At 43.5% G+C, this 25,542-nt stretch overlaps 1 protein-coding gene across 2 annotated transcripts in view; it reads right to left on the reverse strand.

Annotated features, from left to right (window-relative positions):
* ERBB4 (erb-b2 receptor tyrosine kinase 4) overlaps positions 1-25,542 on the reverse strand; it is a 589,568-nt gene that overhangs the window by 269,278 nt on the left and 294,748 nt on the right. For both annotated transcript variants that reach the window (XM_063162643.1, XM_063162645.1), the window contains exon 3: positions 8,057-8,243. In XM_063162643.1, the coding sequence (XP_063018713.1) occupies positions 8,057-8,243 (187 nt within the window). The remainder of the gene's footprint in view (positions 1-8,056; positions 8,244-25,542) is intronic.

Here is a 25,542-nt window from a genome sequence, read left to right on the forward strand (position 1 = left end):
CATTTGAAGAAAATATACTACTGGAGCAGCAAGGATTAAAATGTCTAGAACACCTAGTCAAGACTTAGCCTAGGCTGGGGAGAACAACCCAGCTGTTCCTCTCTTTCCCAAGCTGGTGGGAGGCTGGCATATCTATTTGTTCAGCAGTGCTGTCACTATAAACTGTAAGATCCTTCCCAACTGTAAGGCTTACTGCACTTTACTGAAGTTATAGTGCAGCTCAGCACAGATCTGTCTGCCAAAGTTGGATATTTTGAAATGTCTCCCATTCCTGACCCGTGTGATTGAAATGGAGGGATTACTCTGTTCAGATGTTTAACTCCCTGTGAAGCATGCAGACACAGAAATCCTCATGCTGCTGAAGCTCTCGAGTCACAGAAGCCAGGCACAGCCACTCCATTACCACAAGGCTTCAGTATTACTGGATTTATCTTGATTGCCCACATTTCCAGAAAGCTAAAGGGTGTTTCACACCTCCAGAACTGGGAGAATTTCTTGCTTCATAATTGAAAAATGCACAGATAGAACTACTGCAGAGAGGCGAAAGAGAGAAATTGCCATGAAAAAATAGAAGGAGTGGTGTTATTATTTTACATGGCATTATCAGGTAACAATGGCAACATACCTGGATGCATTTTTAAATTACATTTAAACTAACATTTGACAGTGTTAAAGTTGAATCCCACACGTAACCAAATCCTCTCTAAATAGCATTTTCAATGACACCCTCAAAATTGGTCTAATTAAAGCAGGCAAGCATTATTTGCTCTGTTGTAGAAGTGGTGTGATTCACAAAATAAAGCAGCAGATGTGGAGATTACTGCAGGGCTAGGAAGGATTTCCTCCATCTACCCTAGACCCAAGTCTTTACCTGCAGAGACCCTTCTTTAGCCAGCAGCCACATAATTAAGGCCCTGAAAAACCAGGGAAAGGCGTTTCTGTTTGCAGAGAGCATAGTTAAGCAGGAATGATCTGCTGGGCTATTCAGAGCAAGGACAGGTGTGGTCAACACCATTCCCAAAGCCAGCCAAGCTGGATGCTGGCTCAAGGATCCCTGGCCAGAGCTCCCAGGGCAGACATGCCCTGAGTCAGCTGTCATTAGCTGGTAGTAATCCTGGCAGAGCACCCTCTACACAACATCCTTAAAAGGTCTTAAGTGGATGTTAGGCACTAGTTAACTTATAAATTAAAGTATGAATTAAATTATCCACTGAAGGAAGTAAACGGCAATTTAAATTTCAGTTCATTACAAAGTCAAAGCAAGTAAGCCAATTTACACCAGATAAGGATTAGGCCTCATTTCACTTCCCCTTGATTTTAAACCCTGTTTTATTGCAGAAGAGGCTGTGTGACATGAGGTTATCCTGCTGCATGACAGCACTGGCTCATGTCAATTATTCTGTGCATTACTTTCAATAAACTGGTTTAGACCATTTGCAGTAGATTGTGACTCTTAGTTCATGTGAAAGCATTGCGGGGAAGGGGAATACCAGCACACATGGGGAATCCTTTGAATTTCCAGTTAAAAACATGTACCAGTAGATCATTCTTCGGATGAGCTTTTTGCTTAAATCCTTGCCGTATCATTCCAAACAAGGCTGCAAATTTCTGACAATACAAACAGATTTGAAAACAGTGAAGTGCTCTGAAATAGAGAAAACTGAGCATAATTTGTTGATCAATGAGTTGAAAAGAACTACAGACATTAGTTATACTACTTAGCATGAAAAATGCATATCCAAACCCTTCAGGGACACTGCACAAAATTCTAGCCTTGCTGAAATTTAAAAACCAATGTCCCACCTTTGTTACTGGGCAAAATCAACTCACGAATACAAATCTCACAAGGCTCAAAATCAGTATTTATTTCTGGCCATATAAAACACAATTTTTTGCCTTGCTAAGACCTGAGAGCAATTTTCTGCCAGCTGGAGGCAGTTGCTCCTCAGCCTGCAGGTCCCTTATCTGGGATTCCTCAGAGCCACATCTGCAGCCGAGGAGAGGCTGGAAGCATTCCCAGGCATTGATGCCAAGTGGCAGGGAGCAGCCTGAGCCCGTGCTCCCACTGCCACCAGGGATGGGTCCTGGGCTCTCCCAGCTGTCACATCACACCTGTGATGGCTGAGGAGAGCAGCAGCTGGAAAAGGATGTTTGTTTTTTTCCTTGGGAAAGAGTCTAACAGGGGGAGAAAAGGCAGACATGCTGTAGCAGGCACACTTGCATTTCTGAGCCTTCGGGCAGCCACAAGCCTCATTCCCTCTCTCCATAGGGGCAGGATGAGCAAGGGGCACTCAGGGCTGGTTCTCTGCATGTCCCTCAGGTCTGAGGTACTGATGCCTTGTGAAGGCTGACCCAGAACAGAGACTAGATGGAGCTAAAGAATAAAGCAGGGATTTATTAAAAGGCCTCAATGGATCCACCTTGGGCAGCACAAGGGCCCAGCCAGGGCTGCACCCAAGATGAACCAAAATGGTCACAAAATGGACATCTGGTCATGGGGTCTCTCACTTTTGTAAGTTCTGGTCCATTTGCATATTGGAGTTAATTGTCCAATAGCTTTAGGTTATAAAGTCCCATCCTTCTTGTTTTTCTCTCTTCAGCCCACCATTGTTTATGCTTTTGGGCCTGAGATTTGGACCATTTGTCCTTGGTCCCCAGCTAGAGAAGGAATTGTTTTGTCTCCATACCCTATGAAGGGAGCTCACCATGCCCTAAATATGAAGCCCAGAACTACACACTAAAGCAGCACAGAATCTGAGAAATATAAAAGCTAAAACCTGGGGCATGAGTAGCCCACAGAGAATCCTGCACAGCCACACTTCCCTTGGGAAGGGAGATGTTCCTCCCTCTACTCCTCCCCACTGGCCAGCCACACAGCTGTGCTGGGATACAGGAGGGGGCAGGGCAGCTGCCAGGATTCAGGAGAGGAGCAGCCTGGGCAGCCACAGAGATGCTGCAGCTTCTCCTACAGAGCACTCCTGCAGCAGCACAGCCCCGCACGCAAGGGGACCGCAGGGATTTTTAAACCAATTCCTCACACCTCCATGTATCCTAGCAACCCCTCTCCGAGGTTACAGATGTGATGCCTCCCCCACTTGTTGCACAGCCAGCCTGAGGCAAGTTACACATGGCTTTCTTCCCAGCTCATCCCGATTAAGGAATGTGGGAACGTGCCACAAGCAGCCGGTGGGTGTCACACACAGGCACCCTGGACACCAGGACTGGCTCCTGCATGTCCTCTGAGGAAAGGGCTTTGTGGTCAAGGCAAAAGAAAAGGGGATGGTCTTAATCCATGCCACAAAAATGTGCCATCACACAGGTCCTGTGTGGACATCCAAGCAGGATTTCCAAAAGAATTTTAGGTCCAAAAGAGGCACAGCGAACAAAATTTGACTCCTCCCATGCCCTTCCCTCCAACCTGACTGAGCTGCATTATAACTACAGTAAACGAGTTTGTTAAAGGAAAAAAAGACAAAAAACTGCTAGAAAAGCAACCTTTTCAAGGAGTGATGCTACTCCAAAGTACCATTTAGCATTTTCACTTTCCTGTGGGGGGGAATACTATAACCACCAAACATGAAAATTTTGCTCTGCAGAAAAATAAAAACCAAATTTAATCAAAAATTAAAAGGTAGAAAATCAATTACAAACATCCGTTGAAGGGGAAATTTGCAGTTTTGCAAAATTTACTTTCTACACAAGGACAAATGGTCCTTTTTTAATGATTCTTCTTCTCATAAAATTAGATTTCCTTTATTTGGCTATTGCTGATCAAATAATTTAACCTGCAATATCTATTTCTCACATGAACCTCAGTTATCTTAATTTATCATTCAATTTATCTGCATCCCTGAAAAAACAGTGAAAACACGTAAATCTTTTGCTGTGGGTTTGTTTTTTCTGTTATTGCACTTATCACTGCTAAATCCACCTCATTCTAATATATCCAAAGAATTCAAGGGATGCACAGACCCTTTTGTCCCCAAGGCAAATAGGGAAGATGAGGTTGTCACTGCTCAAAGACAACATAACGTGCTGTAGAGCTCTCTTATTCATCTTCACAGAGGGAAATATGGGATACTTCTCTCCTAGGTTGTAAGATATGGTTTTGGGCTGTGTGTTCTATTTGCCATCTGTCAGAGGTGGGGCAGTTATCTCCTGTTCTTTGGGCAGTTTTCTTTATCTCTCCCACAACCCATCCTCCCTCCAGGAGATCTCTGCTGTTCAGTTCAGGTCTTCACTGTTCTTTCCAGTGAGTGTCCCTGCATGGCTGATCAAATTCTATCATCCCATGGGGAGATGCTCTGCCCAGGGGAGGAGCCAAGCATTCCTACCTGGATACAATCTGAGATTTGGAACAGCACAGCAGCCTCTGCCCACTGCATTCCCAGAGGAGCAGCTTTCTGCTGCCCTGCATTCCCAGAGAAGCAGCTTTCTCCTCCCCTGCATTCCCAGAGGAGCAGCTTTCTGCTGCCCTGCATTCCCAGAGAAGCAGCTTTCTTCTCCACTGCATTCCCAGAGGAGCAGCTTTCTGCTCCCCTGCATTCCCAGAGGGAGCCCAGGCCCATCTCCAGCACCCCTGGAGCTTCAGAGGAAAACTCCCCCCTTGTGCAGGATCCCTGCTCCAGCAGAACCACAGCTGGCACTGCAGGAGGGCTGAGCCACCATGGGATGGGACTGTGCCACCACCCTGACACACAGGGGGCAGCTCCTGCTCTGACTCTGGCAGTGTTGTTTTGTGTTACTGCAATTTTATTTTTCCTTATGAAGAACTGTTATCCTATTCCCATATCTTTGCCAGAGAGCCCCTTAATTTCAAATTTACGGTCATTGGGAGGGAGGGGGTTTACATTTTACATTTCAGGGGAGGCTCCCACCTTCCTTAGCAGACACCTGTCTTTTCAAACGAAGACACTTCCTAAATGGTTCTGGCACCTGCGAGTTATCCCTCTTTCCCCTCTCAGGCAGTAATGGGATGCAGCCAGCAGGTTTCCTCTCTGTTTGGAGTGCTGCAAACATAGCACCAATGGTGCCCTTTCCCTGGGTAAGCTGAGGCTGAGTGCCTGCTGACCTGCAGTGGCTCCTGGGCAAGGGCTGGGATAAGCTGGCACACCTTCTCCCTCAGCACCACCTACTCAGCTCCTCTCAGGCTGAAGATCACAGCCAGGATGTCAAACCCTCCTTTTCACTGTGAGGCTGTTTGGCAGCTGAATCTGCACACTGAGATGAGTCCAGCTGAGATGGCAGCAGCCACTTCATTAGTTCAGTGTCAGTTCAGTTTTGACACATTTGTGGAACCATTGACTAAGTTTTTGTAAAAAGTGAGAACAGGATTTTTATAGCTAAGATTTTTTGCAAGTGTCACACGCATTTTAGGACATAGTCCTGGGCTAAGCTATACAAACAAAACTCTCTTGTGGTTTGACAGACATTATGAGTGAGAATTGGATCATGTTTTCTGTGTGAGATAAAACTAACTGCCTTCACAGCTGTCATTTTTTTATAGTGCAAGGGAAGAAATTCAAGCATTTAAAGTTACATTTAAATATAAAAACTTGATAGACATATCTGGCAATAAAAACACAGCTGTTAACAACACAGAAAATACTGCAGTGGTACAGCACAGGAGGCTGAAACTCTGTGTCTGAGGAGAAGCTGCAGGTGAGAGCAGCTTCCTCATTTATTTAACACAGGGAGTAGGGCTTGTGTTTGTACACTGTAGAGTACTAGGCAGAAATACCCTCAGGAGCCTATCATCCAGCACTGCACGAATAAAAACAGAATTTCCCAGACTCTGGTGAACAAGGCATAAGCTCTGGAATGACAATGCTTCACATGCAAGACAAGAGCCATGTAGTATTTTACTCAAGTGGAAGAGATGCACGACTCAAAGGCAGTCTCTTCAAATCTGCAGTGGACTTGAAGAATGTGAGCCCATGGGGGCTGCTTCCTCTTCAGTTTAGCAGCTCACCCGTGGTTTCTGGGGTAAAACTAAAGAATACCCTCAGATACTGCTGATCCATCACTGCCTTGCAACACCACCAACTCCCACATCCACCAGGTATATTTATGCAGATACCAGTGCTGAGGATGTGTCAGGAAAATTAATGAAGGATTAATGCTCTGGAAGAGCATGAGCAACAAGAGGGGGGTTGTGGGTTAAAATAGCGCAGTGCATCTTCACCAGTGCACAAACTGGTCAGAGAACAGCTGTGGAGAGACTCATGAGGCCTGCCATGGCAGCTAGAAAACATTAAGAGTATTTTCAAGCACACACTGGCTCACTTTCAGCACCCAGCAGCTATTTTAAGTGCTCCATGGAGACAAGCTGGTGTTATTAGGGCACTTTTCTTGCAGAAGACAACAATTCATTTCGAGTCAAATAATCCCAACAGAGGCTTTGTAAACACCTAAATCAGAAGAAGTGGCTGTGATCATCTCATGTTGGGAGAGATTCACAGGCCAGTTTTCTTAAGACCCCTCAAAAGAAAATGAAACCACTTGCTGGGCAGTTTAGGTGCTGTGTTTGTCACATCACAGCAGCTCCCAGAGGGCATCTCTGGAGCCTGAGGAACTGCCAAATAGCACAGGGAAGCTGGTTCGAGACCAGAATTGGAGCAGAAGCCTACAAGAAAAGTTTTTTACCCTACTGAGCAGCAAAGGCATGGCTAAACAAGCTCTAGGAGTAAAACTCTCACCTGGCAGAACAACCTTAGACCCAAGAGGAAAGAATTCCATAGTTTTCTGGCCTTGACCTCACCTCTCTCAGTTTCACCCAACCTAATGTCTTTACAAGGCATTTTGAGACTCAAAGACCAGAAAACATTTACAAGAAAGAGATAATGCTGTTATCACCCAATGCTGTGGTTCTGTATGATGTGAAGGCATAGACAGTCACAATGAACTCAGAAGGTGGGAAGAAATATGGGAACAGAGGAGGAAAAAATTGCATTATGACAGTGACAGAGTGAAGAGTAGTAGATGGCAGGGATTTAGAGACATTTGGGAAGCACTCTGATATTGGCATGATGGTCTCAGTAAAGAAAATTGTCAAAAATATGACCAGAGGAAAGAGCCTAATCAGAGTCATCCAAAATTGGTTTATTTTTTAAAATATTTCAGGCCTTCTTTTCCCTCCTGTTTTTAAAAGCCTGGTGAAGCTGAACAGGGAACTGTAAGCACTCATGCTACTCTGAATACTGACAGACAAAAGAAGCAGAGAGGGAAGGGAGACTAAATATAGCTCAGAAGGCTCCCACCTCTCCATACTGAGGTTCAGTCTCCACGGCCAGTTCAGGTCAGTGATTTTCAGTCAGCTTTCAGCCACTAGCAGATACAAGGCCACATCAAAATTACCAAAGTTTAGGGTCGAAATTATCATAGTTGATGAGGAACCAGGTATAAATAAAATACTTCCAGCAAATTCCCCAAGAGCCACTGCCTGCTCTTTATTAAGTTACAGTCCATTGATATTTAGCAAGTTTTAATCTCCCAAATCACTGACTCTGGATCCTCAGACAGAGGAAATGAATGGTTGATCTACCCTCAGCATGATCCAGCCCTGAATTTACCGGTAAATATGAAGCTGTGGACTTGGCTTATATTTTTGTCTCAAAAAAAAAAGCACTTTTCTCACTAAATGTAATGCACTATTTTTGCTTAGAAAAGGGAATTATACAATTAAATAAACCAAAGATACAGAGGCACAGGGGATGCTAAAGCTAAGGTAACTTGGCAGAAAATAGCCAGCATCTGAAGGAACTCATGTGCAATAATCAAAGATCACCAATATACTCGTGATATCAACACAACGAACTGTGAACTATTTGTTCAAAAACTGTTTTTGTTTCAAATATGCTCTTGCCATGACTCTCATGGATCATTATGGAGAGAAGCACTTTTGTGAATCAAAAAAAAAAAAAAATGAACACACAACCGCCAGGCTGTGGTATCTTAGTCTCCTGAAGAATGCAAGTGACTGATGGCAGCAGGCAAATACTCAACAAGCTCATTTTTTTCCTTGCAAATAATCCACCAATTTCCAAGTTTCACTTACCTGTCAGGTTCCTCAAGCCAAGTTCCCTGAGTCCAAAGTTGCCATCCTTCCTGTAGTTAAGGAATATGGCCAGAGCGTATCTCTCCTCGTAGAGCTTGGTCCCACGCACGATGCGCAGGTTCTCCAGGGGCAGGTACTCAAACTGGTTCAGAGCCACCAGCACATAGCCCGTGACCTCTCGGATAGACTGAAAGGCACAAATGAAGCAAACATCAGACATGGCCCATCTTCAATTGTCCTCAATGTCCCACTCAGTGGATGCCTTAGGACAAGGTGCTGCTACCCAAGATAAAAGAAACTAAATAGTCTGAAAAACAAATTCTGTTTCAACTTAATGAATTCAAGCACATTCCAGTTTTAATTTTAGTGAGTTTACTTGGAAGCAGTTGTTTAAAAGGTAGAAAATAAATAGGTAGCCATTTTCATCAGTTTATTGAAATGAACAGAAATTCACTGTAAGGTATTAAGGTGTTGCGCTGATTTTTTAAGACTTTCTAAGCCTTCTGATGTTTACATTCTCGTAACGAACTTTCTCACACACTTTCTGTAAATAACTTATTATTTTACATTCTTTTGTGAAGGAGGGGAAATTTGATGGACTGTTGGTTTGTCCAGTGTCATTGGAGAGGTGGCACTTTCATTGTCACTTTTGGAAATCTATAAACGTTGGAGTCAGAAAACAAACTTCCCTTTTTTCACCATGAGAGCAGCAGTGCGTGCACTCATGTTGTTTCATGTCCTATTAAGGATTATGTCCAATTAAGGATTCACATAAGGATGACTTTGCACAACTCAAAGGAGATAGCATGTCAAAGGCTCTTGCAGTACACAAACAGAATCCTCTGGGGCGATGCCACAGTTCAGATGAGACTGTCTGCCTGCAAGTAACTCTGTGTTGTACAGTGTATTTCAGGGTGGGGCAGTAGGGACATAACATGGAAAACACCTCTGGAAGAGCTCACCATCGAACAGGAACAGATGGGAGACAGAGGGGCTGGTTTGGGAGAGAAAACAAAGATAACACATATCTGTACTAACACCCATTTTGTGTACTTTCAAATGGAACTGATCACTGAACATTTGCAAAGATTCATCTCCAAGTTTCATCTGGCAGTGCTGGAAACATCCACACCCATATATTCCAGTTTTGGATCCAAACTACAACCCTAAACTTTAGCAAAATGATTGCTGCACCTTTGAGTTGGCTGAAATCTTTGCTGGCTCTACACGTACTGCTCAATAACCCTCCTGCTCATATTTGGGAATTGATTGCCTGGGCTGGAAAGGGAAAAAACACCCCAAACCCAATAACTAGAAAAACTTTTTCAAAGTCCAAAAGACTAAAAGAACTAAGTTGTTGTTAGAACACCCAAACCCAGAGAAATACACTCCCTTATAAAATAAAGTTCATTCTAAGGAATTGAGAGAAATGGCCTAGAAATACACAAATTGTTTGAAAAATGTCATTTCAACACTCACAACGACCCCACCATCCTCAGCAGGACTTGGCACAGGCTGAAGGATGCTCCTAGCCAGACCCTGGGAACACAATCTCCATATTGGAGAGAGTCTCTCGAGTCTGTTTTTCAGAGCTCACCTCACCCCGTGCCTGCAACCACTGCACAGAGTGGTGTGTTTGTGTGCATGTGCATATTTTAATGGATGGGAATTGATACAACTACTTGTGTGCTTAAGTGGCTGCACTCACTTCTCCCTTCCCTTTGGCAAAGTCAATACCTTCAACAAAACACTGAAAGAAAAATCCTGCTCAGAGTAACGTGCCCAGACTACAGCCAACATGAGGGGGACTCCAGTCAATACTGTAATGAAAACAACCTGACAAGCAACAGCAGGCACAGAATGCAACCTGTCCTGTATGTATCATTAATAAAGAAAGGCAGCAATGGATTTGCAGCACCAAGGACAGGATCCTGCTTTGCTGCTTCAGCGCTTTGCCGTGATTTCACATTAAAGTGTGCACAAGCCTTTTAATTAGGTTTATAAAAGCCTGCAAGGTTATTAATACGTGTGGCAGTGTACATAAGGAATAATTTCTAGGCTACAAAATCTAGGCACTAGCTGTCCTTCTGAAGTCAAGCATCTGTACTCAGCTGAAGCTGCTGAAAAAGCCATTTCCAGACTGGCTTGGCATCCAAACAAAGCCCACAGTCCTGACAGGACTCTGATGAGAACCCAGCCAGTGGAGGCAGGTTGAGAAGTAGGGTTCAGCAGCTAGGTATTAAATGTAGAGCTGCATTATACCCTGGGACACTGATTCCATTAGAATCAGAAGTTTTACAGCACTTTCATGATAGCTCTTTGCCTTCAGACATTTGAGCTTAGCCAGTTTGGTCAGGAATTTGCTTTTCATCATATGCAAAAATGTCTTTAAGCTGCCTTTTTTAGCATCTCCTCGGAATTCAGGAAATACTTAAATTACACTCACAGCTTCAGCTTCTCCACTGATATTCTAGGGACACTGTGATTGCTCTAATTAATTTAAATGGATGTTTAACTTGGAATTGAGTGGAAAAAATTAAAAGCAGTTCCAAAATTGCATCTGAACAGGTCCTCCCTGCCAATTGTTGTCACTTACAAGCACATTTTCTATTTTTAGGATATGTCTTACTGCCAAACAGCAATTCCACCTGAAAGGGCTGCAATTCAGCACAGGACTGAAATGCTGCACACACACAGAGCAGGAAATCTTCATTCCAAACATGGGGGGGGAAAAAAAGCCAAAAAAAGTCCAAAATAAAGCAATAGCCCACCAGAGAAAATGACAAAGTCCTGTTGCTGATAATTGTGAGCTGCCTCAGAAGCCCTGCACTTTGTTTGGCTTGACCAGCTGAAATGACAAAGTATGGCAAGTATTTTGACAAACCAGAAGGTTCTTTGCAGTTCCATGGCTTCCACCATATTGCAACACACATTTAATTGCTGGAGACACTACCATGTTCATGCTTACAATATAAAATTATGAAAATAAATCCAAAGAGTTTTGAATTTCCTAGGAAACAACCACCTGACCAACCAAATCTAGTAGTCTGATATATTAAGATGGGGTTTCATTTTGGGTTTAAATTCAAATAGGAATGAAAAATGCAGAACAATAAGCAGGTTTTCAGTGTGGTTTCTGACTGGTCCATCTTGAAAAAAAATGTACTGGGAAGGCAGAAGGCATTTCAATTTTTGGCCACTCCAGGCCAACACTGTCACTTGGCCAGGCACTGCAAGTTTTAACATGACTCAGACTGAAAATGGACACCCGCCCACTTGGAACTCACTGCAAAGATGCCTGTTGGCTTCTGACTCGCCAATCCTCATGCCAGATCTCCTCCCCTGCACCTCATGCCAAGGTCAGGCATGGTTTGAACTTCTCATCCCTTGAATTCAAGGCTGGACACTTTCCTGAGCAGGTATTCTGGACTCAGCTATCCTAATGCTCTGTTTGAGCTGCTTCATTACAGCTTCCATCTGTGTTCCCAAGAAGGTGGAATAGCTCATAATACTGAGTGCCATCTCCCAGTCTGATTCTCCTGCTGGGGCTTGCAAGCACTTGCAAAAAAGATATTTCCCATGAGTTTGTCCCTCAGGAAAAACAAAAATGGAACTGAGACTATCAAGCATCAGTCCCTGGGTAAGGATGATCTTCCAGCAGAAATAAAAGGAGTGTCAGGGGAGGAAAAAGTACTGATCCTTGACTATCACAGTTGAAAGGGCCACCATACACAGAGCATCAAAATAAAATTTCAGAAAGCTTCAACCCATACAGAGTAACACCCCACCCCTTCAGAAGGCTTCAGGCACCTGCTCCTCTTGTTCTTCAGCCCAGCCTTTTATCCCCTGCTGTTGCTGCCCTGCACCTGTGTGCCCTCTGTTCCCTTTGGTGGTTGGTCAGTGCCCCTGGGCACTCCATGGCTCGTTCCCTTCAACAGCATTCACCTGTCCTGCACAGCTGTGCCCACTGGGGATGAGGCTGGGCCAGCCCCACTCCCAACCACCACAAACTCTGTGCCCACACTTCACATATCTAATGCCTCATAAGCTGCTTAAAAAACACACCAAACCACAGAGTTCTAATATATTTACCAGGAAAAAAAGCCCTTTATCTCCATTTTCACACAGGAGATGAGCACCTGTACTCCAGAGTTTGCTGTCCCTGTGTCCAGCAGTGTCCTGCACCCCAGGAACAGCCATGTCAGTCTATGAACCAGCCTCCTAACAGACTATACATAAAATATGCCCATTTTTTTGGTTTTTAAACCTAAAAATAGGTACCCTGAGATAAGAACAGAGCCTGTGAAGGTTCTGCCCTCCCCAGGGGTCCACCTCAAGATGGGCAGCCCTGCAGAGGGTGACGAAGAAACTCAAAATGACACCAAAAGCATAAGGGTTCTTTTTGGAGATTCTTTTCCAGGTGATGAACTGTAAAACTGAGCTCTAGACAGCCCATTCCCTTAATTACAACTAATACTAGCTGAGCACAGATGAAGCACTTGAAGCTCCCAACAGCAAAACCAGAATTATCCTGTCAGCTGGGAGTAAATGAGAGTAAAATTGTGCCCTGCCATCTTAAATCGTCCTTTGGTTCAAATCAAGTGAATCTGAGTGAAGCAGAGCAAAATAACAGCGAAAGCTTCATCATTCCGCCCAGAACAACAGATCAATGAACGATTAGGGAAGCTGATGTTTCTTATAAACACTACCAAGGCTTCTTAACATCCATCAGGAAGGCTGGGCTCTGGCAGAGGCACTGAGGAGAACTCTATTGTGGGGTTTATTTCAGCTGCAGACACATTTATCCAGTGCTGAACTTGATCTGGTAATGTCCCTGTTGCCTCAGCTGATCAGAGCAACAAAATCCTGCCACAGGGGTCAGCTCACACCTGTGAGACCACTGACAATTCATTCTCTTTTAGGGTGTTTTTCCCCTTTTCCATAAAAGCTTAGAACATTTTGATCTACTTCAATCTCGCTTGGAAGCATCAGTAAACACAAGTGCAGGAGGAGAGGATCACCTGAAGAACAAGTGTGTTTAATTCACAAACTCTAAAAACAAAGAACTTTTCACATCTCCAGTGGACTTCAACAGAGTATCTCCCATATCACTTTTTTATGCATTTGTATCTGGTGAGAACTTCCCAACACCCAACTGGATAAATTTTGAGAAAACAAATTTTATTACAAGAAAAAAAACCCCACAATACAGCAAAGTCAACACCTGCCTAACTTTAAATAAGTTCAAAAATTCATTTGGGCATGTTTGTGAGCATGTTGGTAACCATCAAGTAATTTTTTTTCATACATTTGTGCCCATGCAATGCAACACACCTGTCACTGTCACAATTAAAAAATTAATGTTTACTGAATAACCATAAAGTAGTCTCTAAGCAGCTACATCACTTGCAATTCTAACTCTGGGAGAAATAATAGCAACCAAAATGTGGAAACAGCAATTTATGGAGCTCAATTAGCTGTTCCATGCATTGCTCATTGAGGAGCAAGAAGCTGAGATTTTCAAAGCAGCTCAGGTATTTACAGGATCCAGCCTTTGCCAGCTTCTCTCAAATGAGAAATTTGTGGCACACCCTGACATTTCTCCTGTCTGAGAGGACACCCCTTTTAGAGACTGTCAGAGCTAACACGGCATTCATGTAAGGAATTTTGTCCCACTACAAGCTCGTGTCTTGCATCCTTAATTATGTCAACACCTGTGAAAGGAATTGTGATGTTGAGCCCTCCTGAGCACCTGTGGTTTTCCAGGTACTCTATACAAGCTGCAGTAAAAATCCCTTAAGTTTGAGCACACTGATCAATACCAGAACACAGCTTGTAGAAAACCTTTTCTAGTGCCTGGTCAGGAGCAAGCAGTGTATGCTAACTAGAGCTGCCTTGGCAGAAAGATCACTGTCCACAGCACTAAAGATGCAGTTTTTATTCAAATTGGTTAATAAAGAAAGAGGATCTTCTGCTAGTCTTTCAATTTGCATTAACAGCAAAGGAAGGGCTTGGATTTAATGGTGTTAAGAGCTGTACTTGCAGTGCTGCATGCTGCAGGATTGAACTGTGATTCGGTTACTTATGTCAGTTGGTAGGAACTTTAACTCATACTCTTTCCCTCACAGACATCTGGTCTTCTTTGGTAATATGCTTACAAAACACCCTGAGCAGCAGATCACTGAACTGAACACAGCACTCAATTCCCTCTAAAGCAGCAGTTAGTCAGATGCATCTTTTCTTAAGGCAACTGGAAATTTGTGCAGATTTTGCTGCATAATTTACAGAACCCACCTGGGGAGTTGTTGAACTAAAGCTCTGTTTTCTGAATGGCTGGTCTTTATATTGCATTATTCCAAGAGTGGGACTTTTCATACATTAAAATAGGAGGATTAGCTATGCAGTTATTTATTTACTTTATTTATATGAGCTTGATGTAGGAAACACATTGTTGCTGATCTGAGGGAAGTTTGGTGGTGTCTGAGCTAATTTACATTACAGTAGGGTCTAGGCAGGTCTTGGAAGAAAAACAAATATCAGTCTAGAAACCTTTAAACTGCAGGACAGTGTCCAAATCTGGCATTTGGAATGAAAGGTGAGGGGTGAAAACATGGGGAGCCTTTGAAATATGTACCTTGACTAATTTTTAAAGTACCGATGAGAAAACAATTTGGAACTTGAAAAACCAACTAATAATAAAATAATGTGGGAATGGGAACATTAAGTAGAAATAGACAAATAACAGAACCAAAAAACCCAACCCTTTTGCTTTCAAATTTTGAAATACAGTTTCTAATGATGTCTCCAAGTATTCTGCCTGCCTAATACTTTTTCAACTGAAGCTCAGGTGTCAGCTTGCCCCACGTGTCTCTGCCCACTTTTCAGCTGAAAATATCCTCTGAACAGAGAAACTGAGCAGGGTTACATCAGTCTCTGAGAGTCTTCCCAATGTTTCCAGTCTAAAACATAATTCCTCTGTTTGTATATCTGCTTAGAAGTGCCCCAGAAGTGTCTGCTGAGAACTTAGAGGTGCCCAGGCTGGCTGAGAGCACACAATAAATCCCAAGCTGTTTATGTTGAGCCACATTATGACCTAGACAAAGCCTGCACTCTGTAACAAGCCCATCCTCACAGCTAACATCTGTCTGTCCTGAGGAACGCTGTGCAAGATACACATTTAGCCAGCCAGTAAGACTTTTGACATTACACTGTGTTCCCTGATTGGCTTCAACATATTTGCAGCGTGGTTTGCAGGAGAGTTTATTGTATCATCTCCCAGGGGAAAGCTTAGTCCTAAATGAGATTGAAAAGACTACAATGAGAGCATTATGCTGTTACAAAATGCTTTACCACTCAGGCCGTTCAGTAGATGCTGCATTTTGCAGACACTCAAAGCACATCAGCTTATAGCTGCCCAGTTACAGGATTTCCAGCAGCACAGATTGATGCCTTTTGCTTTCTCTGCTTTTGGGAGCTTCAAATCGAGTAAATCACAGTTTCTTTCCAGGCAACGTAAAATTGCACAAACTGCTACTTCATAAACTAAATAATATCAACACTCTGGAAGGATTTTAGGTAAGTAATAACCATGTGCAAAGACATCCTTTTTTATCAGTTTCCCTCTGAGAGGCACAGCCCGTGAGAAGCTGAGTGCATCCAAGGGTCTCGGGACACTTTCACTGAAAAAGCCAAGGGACGGCTGTGCTGTCACAACTTCTCATGTACACGGCCTGCACTGCCTCAGGCATCCTGAGATGGCAATGGGCTGAACCAAGGTGGTGTGTTCATTTTGGCAGAACAAGGCATTCCATACCAAAGAAGAAAAGAGCAGTGAATTCCTCACAGTCCCCTCACGCTTTTGCTCATGTCTAAGCTGAACTAAGTCTTAGCAGGCTGCTTACTTGGTGCTCGGGCTCATGAGACTGCACAGGGAGCCCATCTATCCATTCCCAAGTCTTCCAATGGGCAGAAAATGAAAGAAAGGGAGGAGGAGGAGGATGGATGCTCAGTTTCTCCCAGGTTCTCCAGCTTACAACCTGAGGCAGTGGCTGAACAGAATGAAACACACAGGGAACAAAAGGCAGAGGTGAAGAAGGATGCCTTCCCCATGGTGGGTTTGGAAGGTCAAGTGTCTGATCTGAAGTCAGACTACCCATGAGAAATGCAGTGCAAGCTCTAACAGGTGTCCAGAATTGCACTCCATAGTAAGCAAGGTGCCTGTGAAGATCCCAGGAATGTTTTGTGGTCATTTAATGGAACAAGGGACCTTTATTTGTTCATTTGATATATGGGGAGTGACAGGCTTTGTACATCAGATATTGTGATTGCTTTTTTCCTATTACACAGCCAGGCCAGTTGGTATGAATTACAGGAAAATCTATAGTTAGACAAGTAAATTAAATGCATTTATTAACATTTCTTCAGTGGAAGCAACAGGAGCTCCTGGCTGTTGCAATTCCTACTCTTTAGAATAATGCAGAATGAATTAAACATCCCAGAGATGTGGTACAGAGGTGGAGCTGAGCAACAGGACTTTTCTATTTTTTCTATTTAAACTGCAGGTGAAGGTGCCCCACCACTCCTGCAAGCAAAAGGCTCTTTCTATTTCTGGACACAGGAACTGACTACACATAGTGAAAATGTGTTAACCTTGCCAAATTTCAGCTCAACATTCTCAGGCTGCGTTTTTGCAAGAAGCAAATAGCTGGCTGTCCAATCCTGGAAAAGCAGTTGGCTTATTTTTGGAGAGCTTTGCTTCCCTCTTCCAAGAAAATAAGTTTCCTAAAAACCCACTTTCAGTTTATTTCATATGTGCAACATCCACTTTTTAATGAGTATCTTAAAAGCATTTCCTGGGAGGAACCGATTTTATTGGTGCTCTAGGACATTTTTGCACACTGAAATTAGTGAGTATTGGAGTTCTGTTTGTCTGGTTTCACTGAAGAGGAGAATCATCATGCAGATATTGGATTTTAGCAACTCTTACTTCTAGCTGAGCATATATAAATACAATGTCTGAGCTCAACATCACACCTACCTATTGAAACTATTTCAGCCTTTTTAACTCTAATCTTTTCAAGAATAGAAACCCTGAAGAGATTCATTAATAGCTGGCTTTTGATTTGGCTGGCTGGCTTTATTTCCATTTAGATAAAAAGTGAAGAGGCTTCTTGTTTTTAAAGCTGTGTTTTTGTTTTGTTTATCTGCAAGCTGGAGAACAACTCTGTTACTCAGGCTTTAATAGATTGTTAAAATCTCCTTCAAGGATAGATCCATAATTTATAAGATGTGAGCAATTAGTAAATGATCTGATTTTCAAATGCAGAGGTTTACTCTCTAAGAAAGAAATGTAAACTCCACTTTTTGAGGTTATGCAGGGTGCCACCAACCAGGGGAACCATCATTAATCTGCAGTGACTGCACTGGCCCTAAAATAAGATTTTCCTCTGCATTAATTCCACTACTTTTCTTCAAGGGGGCACATTAAAACTTCTCCCACTCATTGCATTTTCTCTGTGGTTTCTGAACCAAGCTGGATGCACAATCTTATAGGAAACAGGAACTTTTAAATCATGTCCAGAATGACCAGACATCTTAAATGTACCATTATTACTACATGCAGTTATTGCACCAATGAACAAACAGTGGCTCCCTCAAGGTGAGCAAACACCTTTTTTTGAATTACAGGTGAGTTTATGGACAGGGATGTTGCAAAAGTTGTACAGAAAATTATTTCTTTCCAAGACACAAGAGCAGAAAAAGACATTTGGCCTTGACATAAAAATTCTGAAAAGGTTAAAAATTAAGACTTTTGGAGAAAAGATGATTTTATGAAAGTTAAAAATGGGGTACAGGGCAAGAGATAAGAGAAGAGAGGGGAAAAGTTCATGATCAGGAGTGGGGAAGGACAGATCCTGACACCCACCATGCTGGCACTATCTAATTTCTGAGTGCCTGAGTTTGCAATCTTACTGCTTATTTTTATATCATTTTGTTCTTTTTTTAGGGGAAGCATGGCAGGAAAAATGCAATACTCTACAAGATATAATTTCTTTCTGTACTCATCACCAGCAAATGACTGGACAAGCAATCTTTTGCCAATAACTTAATTAGAGGAAACTTCTATAGTTAAAAATGTTCCTTAATGTGCTCAACCCCACACAATAGCTTGTTGAAGGAAAAAAAACAGAGTGGTTATTGTCACAGCTAAGGATGGAAGAAAGGCTCAGTCATTAAAGTCATCACAGAAACAATGTTATTAACTACACAGGAATAATCTCAAGGGAGTTCTGTGCTGACTGACAGTAATGAAATAATGCAGGAAGCTAAAACCAGGGCATCTCTCCTCACCTGTTTTTATTAATACCCTTATTACCTTTCCCTGAAAGACAGCTTTTCAAGAGCTATTATTCTGCTTAATATTAAATCAAATTAAGCCTGGCATGTTGTCTGTTATGCCTTCTGAACCCCAAAAGAGAGGGGGCCCCACCAGTGCACCCCTCAGCTGGGATGTGCCCTTCATCGGGTGCAGTCCAGTGGCCAGACTGCCAAGAGTCAGGGACATCAGGGGAAAAAAATGCTCAAGAGAGAGAGAAAAGGGAGTGTTCAAGGACCCAAACACATCAAAGGGCCAGCAGTGGTATTTCATTGATATTAATTACTTTACAGTCTGTAAACTCTGCAGAAAGTGCCAGCTGCTGTGAGCCAGGACCATCAAAGGTCAGATTATCATGAAATCATTACAGGAGAGGCTGTTTTCAGTTAGCATATAATTGCTAAACCTAAGCACACTCCACAGAACCAATAGGAAAATGAATTATTTAAATACTCTTCTTTTTAACAAATAGTATTACCATTTTAATTACATCAGTATTAATTTAACTCTAAAAGGTGCCTGAGGATTTTGCAGAATTAAGTTTTGCACCTGTGGAGTTTCCAAAAATATCAGAACTTCTGCACAGTGTGTGAGTTTAGCTATATATGGCTTTTTACATATTTACAGATACACATATGTTTTTTAAAAGTGTGTTTGTATGTCGTGTTCCTGCAGAATTTCTTGTCTTTGGAATTTCTGGGTGTCTAAAAATGCAGTCCTTAGGTAGTTACTTCACTGCATGCTGCTGTGAGATAAGGGGGACATCCTGGCTCAAGTGACAGGTTTTTCTCAGTTCTCATTCTCCCAGCACCCTGCCTGGCTTGAAAGCTCAATTGGCAGCTCCAGCACCAGGTTCAAGTTGCAGGCATTTCTGGCTTGAAATTACTTTTCTTTTTGCCCAATTCTCTTCTACTTGTAGCTACCAGTGCTTTTGAGAGGCGCCTGGGAAACAGAAGAGAGCAGGCCATGGGTGTTTTACTGCTGGAGATGGAGCATCCAGTCTGTGCTCAGCACCAGCTCCCTGAGTCCACACACTTCCTAAAGCCCCACACACTCCCAGATGGTGCAGCTCCTCTTTCCACATTGAGCCATGGCCTGCTCACCCAATTATTTTTCTCCTCCCTCTTTTCTCACCAGACAAAAGAAGGCATTTGGACTTTGACCAGCTCATTATTTATTCCCAGCTGCTCTGATTTTCAGTTACCTCCCTGCATGGTCCCACAGATTAAGGTGTTTGTCCTTCCTCCCAGCCCAGTCTGCCCAACCTGAGAACTCCCTAGCAGATACACCAAACACCTTTAAGGCCCCATAAACATCTTCCTGAATTAATAAATCCATTAGTTTTTCTCAATTCAGTAATTTCATTTGTTGAATAAATTAGTTTTGTGAATATTAAATTGGACAGTGTCAATCCTGATCCTTTGAAGTCAATAAGCATAATTTTACAGGCTTTGAACCATGTCCTTAAACAGGCAGAATGTTCCCAAAAAAATCATTTGGTCTCACAAAAACCCTTCATAGATATCTACAAGATGTCTCAAACCTGAAGTCCATGAGATCTGTCCCTTAAACCCATGAGATGCAAAAGATTTCTTCAGTGCAGAGCACACCAAACATGCTTCAGTATTTGGAAGAGTTTGGAGGTGTAACTGTAAAATTCTGCTTTAAATTCCATGTGTGAGCTGGCACACCCCATGCTCTGGCAGTTCCATGGGTAGGGGCAGGAGTGGCTCATGTTTAGCTCTGAGACTCACAGATGCAGGGAGTTATTTACAGTATTTTTCCTAATGGGTTTCCATGGATGACTAACCTTTAAGCTGAATTCTTTCGCATCCTTCTTTGCCTGTGCCTGTTACAGTACTTTTCTATCCTCACTTGACCCTGCCAGTCCATGAATATTTGATACTAAATTAAAGCATTACAAACCAAGAGATAAATTCTACCCAGGGTGCAGCCCTCGCAGAGCTTAATTACATTTGGTGGTGTGAATGTTAAAGACCTGACACTGCAAGAGCTGTGGGCTTTGGCTGCTGTTGAACCAGAGCTTGAGAAAGGAGGGAACTGTCACCTGCCCAAGCCTTCTCAAAAGGCAAGGGGGCTCATTTTGCTCGGCATGTGCATGTGTGCTGCCACTATCCTTGAGCTCCAACTGCTCCCAGGTATTGGCAGCAATTAGTAGACCATTTAAGCTTTTGTTCTCTCCACAAAACAAGCCAAGCTCAGCTCTTCTCTTTCCTCCTCCTTTAGAGACTCCGTTCCCCTTCCACCAGCCCATTAGTTCATCTCTCTGCTTTGCTGGTCCCCAAGAGAGGATTTAGCAATTTTTCCTTTACCTTCAGAAAACTGCCAGCCTTCTTGCCCTCTTTTGTGCATTTAGGCTGGATGCTTTCCAGTGAAGGGAAAGGTCTGTGTCACACAGTGCCCTTACACTGTGTAATGGAATTCTTTAACTGAAATGAAGTCGAAAAGTCAAGAGGAAAACACAAATTATCAGTAGTTACAGAGAAACAGCCATGATCTTTGCAAGCCAATGCTTAGTGAAAAGAGCTGAAAGTTGATGTTCCATATAAGTATTACTTTTAAATTACTCATTAAAACAGAGCCAGTGGTAAGGTCTGCACGTCCCAGCAAGCCTGCCATTTCCAGGCAAGGTTCACTGGCCTATCCATGTTTTCCCTGCACTGAGCCAAGGTTAGTGTCTCACCAGCACCCAACTATCAGAAGGCACTCCTCTGTCTAAAGAGATCACTACAGCCCTGGCACTCCAATGCTTTCCCTCACCAGGATATCAGTGAGAATGGGACAATGGCTACATGGAACCCCAGAAATCCCAACAGCTGGCTTCACAGCAAACTCCAGGGGACAAAGAACTGGCTCTCAACCCAGCTTTGCCTCTAAGAGATAACATTGGCTTGAGAAATTTCACTATCACGGCCTTTGCCACTCTCCCTGCAAGTTTGAGACTGGAGATACAGGTGTGAGACAAGGATCTGGAAGGCACTGAAGGCTCATCCTCATGTCTCTTCACGTGTTGGTGTTTCCAATAACAAGGCAAACTGCATTTTTCTTTTCTTTTGTAGTCAAAGTTAATTCACAGGACACCTACAAATTAAATTAAAATGCCCCTTGCTTTGGTTGTTCTTGATGAGATTAATAACTAAAAGTGAATCCATTAAAACAGACAGAACTCTAACAATTTCAGTATTGCTCACCAGTGGCCATGAAGTCAGGGGAGATACCTGAGGCCAAATTCATCTAATTGTTCCACGAGAAATCCTCATATTAATCACAGGCTGTTTCACAGGAACTCCCAATAGTTTTAATTAATTATCTTCATGTTTTATCCTTTCATGGAACTGGAGGTATCTTTGCCAGCAAGCCATCCCTTCCTGCACTGCAGGACACCCAAGGAATGGGACTGGATTGAGCTGCTGATGGGATTTGCATGTGTGTGTACCCACAGAGGGAAGGGCTACAGAGCAGGAGGACAGACAAAAATATTTGCCTTCTTCCAGGGCTGCTCACAGCAGGTATTTTCCTTCTAGGGAAGTTGTACTGGGATTAATTTCAGCTGTACCAACAGCACTGAACGTTTATTTCAATATTAGCAGTTATGCCACAGGCCAAGAAGAAGGAAATATTTTCCTTTCAGAGAAGAAAACAAGCTCAGGACTAATCTGGAGAGCTGGGATAACACCAGGAACTCCCTTTGGTGTCACCAGAGGCTTTGCTGTACTTATCACTGCTGTAGCCAAGTCCTCCTCTGTGATGTCCATCTTGCCTGGCCAAGGCTCAGCCTTGGTGCAGGCAGGAGGACAAAGAACCACGTCAAAGTCTGAGGACTTCAGCTGGGAGAGCCACTGAGGGGTCTGAGCTCTGAGCCACAGCACCAAACCTTGCGCTGGGTCACCACCAAACAGGCTCCTGAAGCAGATCAGGGATGGATGATGAAATTTTGCTATGGATCAAGGTGTTAATATTTCCAGAAAGACAGGTTGTACCAGGCATGTGTGTTCATCCTTTACAGCTACTGGGTGACTTTCCTAGGCCCAAGCTTTACTATGAATATCTCTGTCAGCTGCTGAAGGGCTGACTGTGCACAGTGGCCAAATACCCTTCCTGCTCTTCATGTTCTCATTGAACTTTTTGCCTCAAACTACAACACTTGGCTAATCAGCATCATTTACATTTCCATATATATAACACTTGCTATTTCTGAGGCACAGCTAAGAAAGCAGCTCTTCAAAGCTACTTCCATACACAAGAAAACTCAGTACAAGGAAGACAGGCTGGAAGAAGGAGGGAGGGAAGGAGTGCTGCCTTCTAGGTGGGCAAAAATGCTGACATGACAGATCTTCTCCCTTAATCAACTTAATTTAACTTCTTGAAAGCTCATGATGACAAACTACCTGGACTGGAGCGCTTGGAGCTGATATCCCTCAGCGTCCACTGCAGTAAATTATTACCTGGCTCTGCTGATGGAGATAGAGAGAGGTGATAGTGTTCCATAACAAAGGATAAATGGAAATATCCACTATTTCTTTCCCCTCTGCAGCCAAGCTGCTAAGAGTGCTTAGATTAGGAAGTCAGTGCTATTAAAATAAACTGTGTATCTCTTTTATTTTTAATTTTCTCCCTAAGGTGAACAATGGCTATAAAACCCCCATATATTTCCTAATAAATAGTAAGATGTGCTAGAATCAAATAACTGAGTTTATGCTAAGTTCTAAAATGCATTTTTTTGAATACAAATAGTCATTCAGATATCAATAAACATTGTGCACTTTATCATCATCCTGCTGGGTTTTCATCTGGCAAATGAATATGTTTATGTTATACATCTTCAATTCCTGATTTGTCAGAATCCCACTGCTGCTATTCCCACCCTCTCCTTGTCTTAGAGGTGCATGTGTGTTGCTACTGATGCATCTTGCAGCTCTGCTCCTTTGTACTTGTGCATTTTGCTCAGGAGATAAGCTCCTGCTCACCATGGCACAGGCACAGGCTGGGGACAAAGGATGGGACACCACAGACAGTTCCTGCAGCCCTGCAAACAGAGAGGTGACTCACGGTGTGTGCTTCACCTTTGGCAGCTCTGGGTTTAATTACTCCCTCCAGAAGGACACAGCCTTCCACATATGAATGAAATGCAGTGCACAGCCTTTTACCAGAGGTCTGGAATTGCTGCAAGGTGCCAAACACGGTTCAGGGACTGGGACACGAGGGAAGTGGGTGACATGAAGGTCAGGCCCATGTAATATGGAAGTGGTAAATGAGAGCCAGGGAGAGAGATGCCTCCATTCTGCTCTGCTGCACTGAGGTCAGCACAAGAAACAGGATGCCAGGAAAATGTTGATTAAAAGCAGAACATTGCTTCTCTTTGTGAAAAAAAACCTGGTGGTTTCAGGGAGTGAGCCAAGAATCTGCCTGTTTCCATAATGCAGGCTAGTGCAGAAGAGAAGTGCTGGAAAACCTTTGATCCTGTGCTGTGTCACTGGTGAGCACCCCCTGAAGCTGGCAGCTACCCTGGCAATCCCCAGGTGAGACACTGTCCAGCACAGCCTCACTTCCCACCGCCGGAGCCACAATTCCCTTCCCACCACCTTCAGCTCTGCCGAGGCTCAGCATGGCAGCTCCTGGAAAACCCACAGGAGCATCGTAGCAGCTTCCTTTTGGGAAGCACTCAGACTCTGAGTGGAGGACAAAGGCCAACACAAAGCAGCTGCTTTCTGCCAGTCCTCTTGAGGCAAAGCTGTTTGATGGGTGCCGGGACAGCTCCTGCATTGCCAGGAGCCAGGACATCCCTCTGGCTGTCCTGAGCAGCCAGAACCCCTGCCAGGGGGCTCAGAGACCCTGGCACAGAGCCCAAAATGCCCCTGTGGTTTTCATTATGACCCGTGGAGCAAGTTACCAACCTTAGATGAAGATCTGCGGACCATGACAAATTAAGTAGAATGATAGTGAATTCATCACAAGGTGAAAAAGTAGATTTTGGGGTTTTTTAGAATGGGGGTTCAAGGGGCAAGATGGAGGATCTGGGCATGTCCAGCCTTTCTCCTTCTTCTTGGCCTCCATCTTCTGCTGTGCTAGTGGCACTTAGAGATTGGTTTAGAGTAGAAGCTCACTGTCTACCATAGGTGATAGGTATTGGGAAGTAATTGTAAACATTGTATACATTGTAGTTTTTAGTATAAAGACATAACATCGCCCTGAGGGCGGGCAAAATGCCTCTGACTGTCGTGTTGAACACACCTCACCAGGGCAAGAGAAAGAATTTTATAGATAAGATACAATAAACAACCTTGAGACTGAGAAATGCAGAGCCCTGACTACTTGTTCAAGCGCCGGGCTGCGAAAAGAGACTTTCCAACTTTTCTTGGGGTCACTCTGACAAGCTAAAGAACCTGACACTGCATCTGCAGTTCCTGCATGGGAAATAATGCCCTGAGCCACCAACACATGAACCAGCTCTCCTCCCTGATCCCCCATGGGCTGAAAGGGCTGTGTTTGACACTGGCTGGCACCAGCACAGCTCCTGCACAGCCAGGTAACCACAGGCATTTATTGCATTTTTTCACTTGGCTAGGTATTATTAGAACAGCACAAAGTGCTGTTGCCTCCATCATTCATCATAATCACAGTTCTTTTCTCTGAAAAGCCTCAGATCCTGGGCGTTTCAGCAATGGCTAGATTTGTGGCACTGGCCTTTCCCCCTCCTCCTGAAGCCCATTTGTCAGTGAACATTAGTTCCCCAGCTGCAGACAGAGCTGGGACATTGACTCGAACAGCAGACATCATGCCTGTTTATGAGGTACTGAGACACAACACACAGCTCCTACCTTTCTCCAGGGTTTATTTCATCAAAGCAGAATCTATTTAAATTGTTCCATTGGCATCACCTCCTCACCCACTACAACAAACTTCTGTGAGTGGCACAGAGACAGATAAGAAAAACTGGGGAGACTGCAGGGCTCTGCTCAAGATCCAGAGTTGTGGGAGAGCAGCAGGTTCAGGAGCAAGAAAAAGCACAGCTGCTGGTTTCCCCTACTGCTTCCTGGGGGAAATTGTCCTGAGACTAAAACACTGTGCTGAAGATGAACTCCAGTAAACC

Source organism: Melospiza melodia, chromosome 8, assembly GCF_035770615.1.
Source record: "Melospiza melodia melodia isolate bMelMel2 chromosome 8, bMelMel2.pri, whole genome shotgun sequence".
Classification (NCBI taxonomy): domain Eukaryota; kingdom Metazoa; phylum Chordata; class Aves; order Passeriformes; family Passerellidae; genus Melospiza; species Melospiza melodia.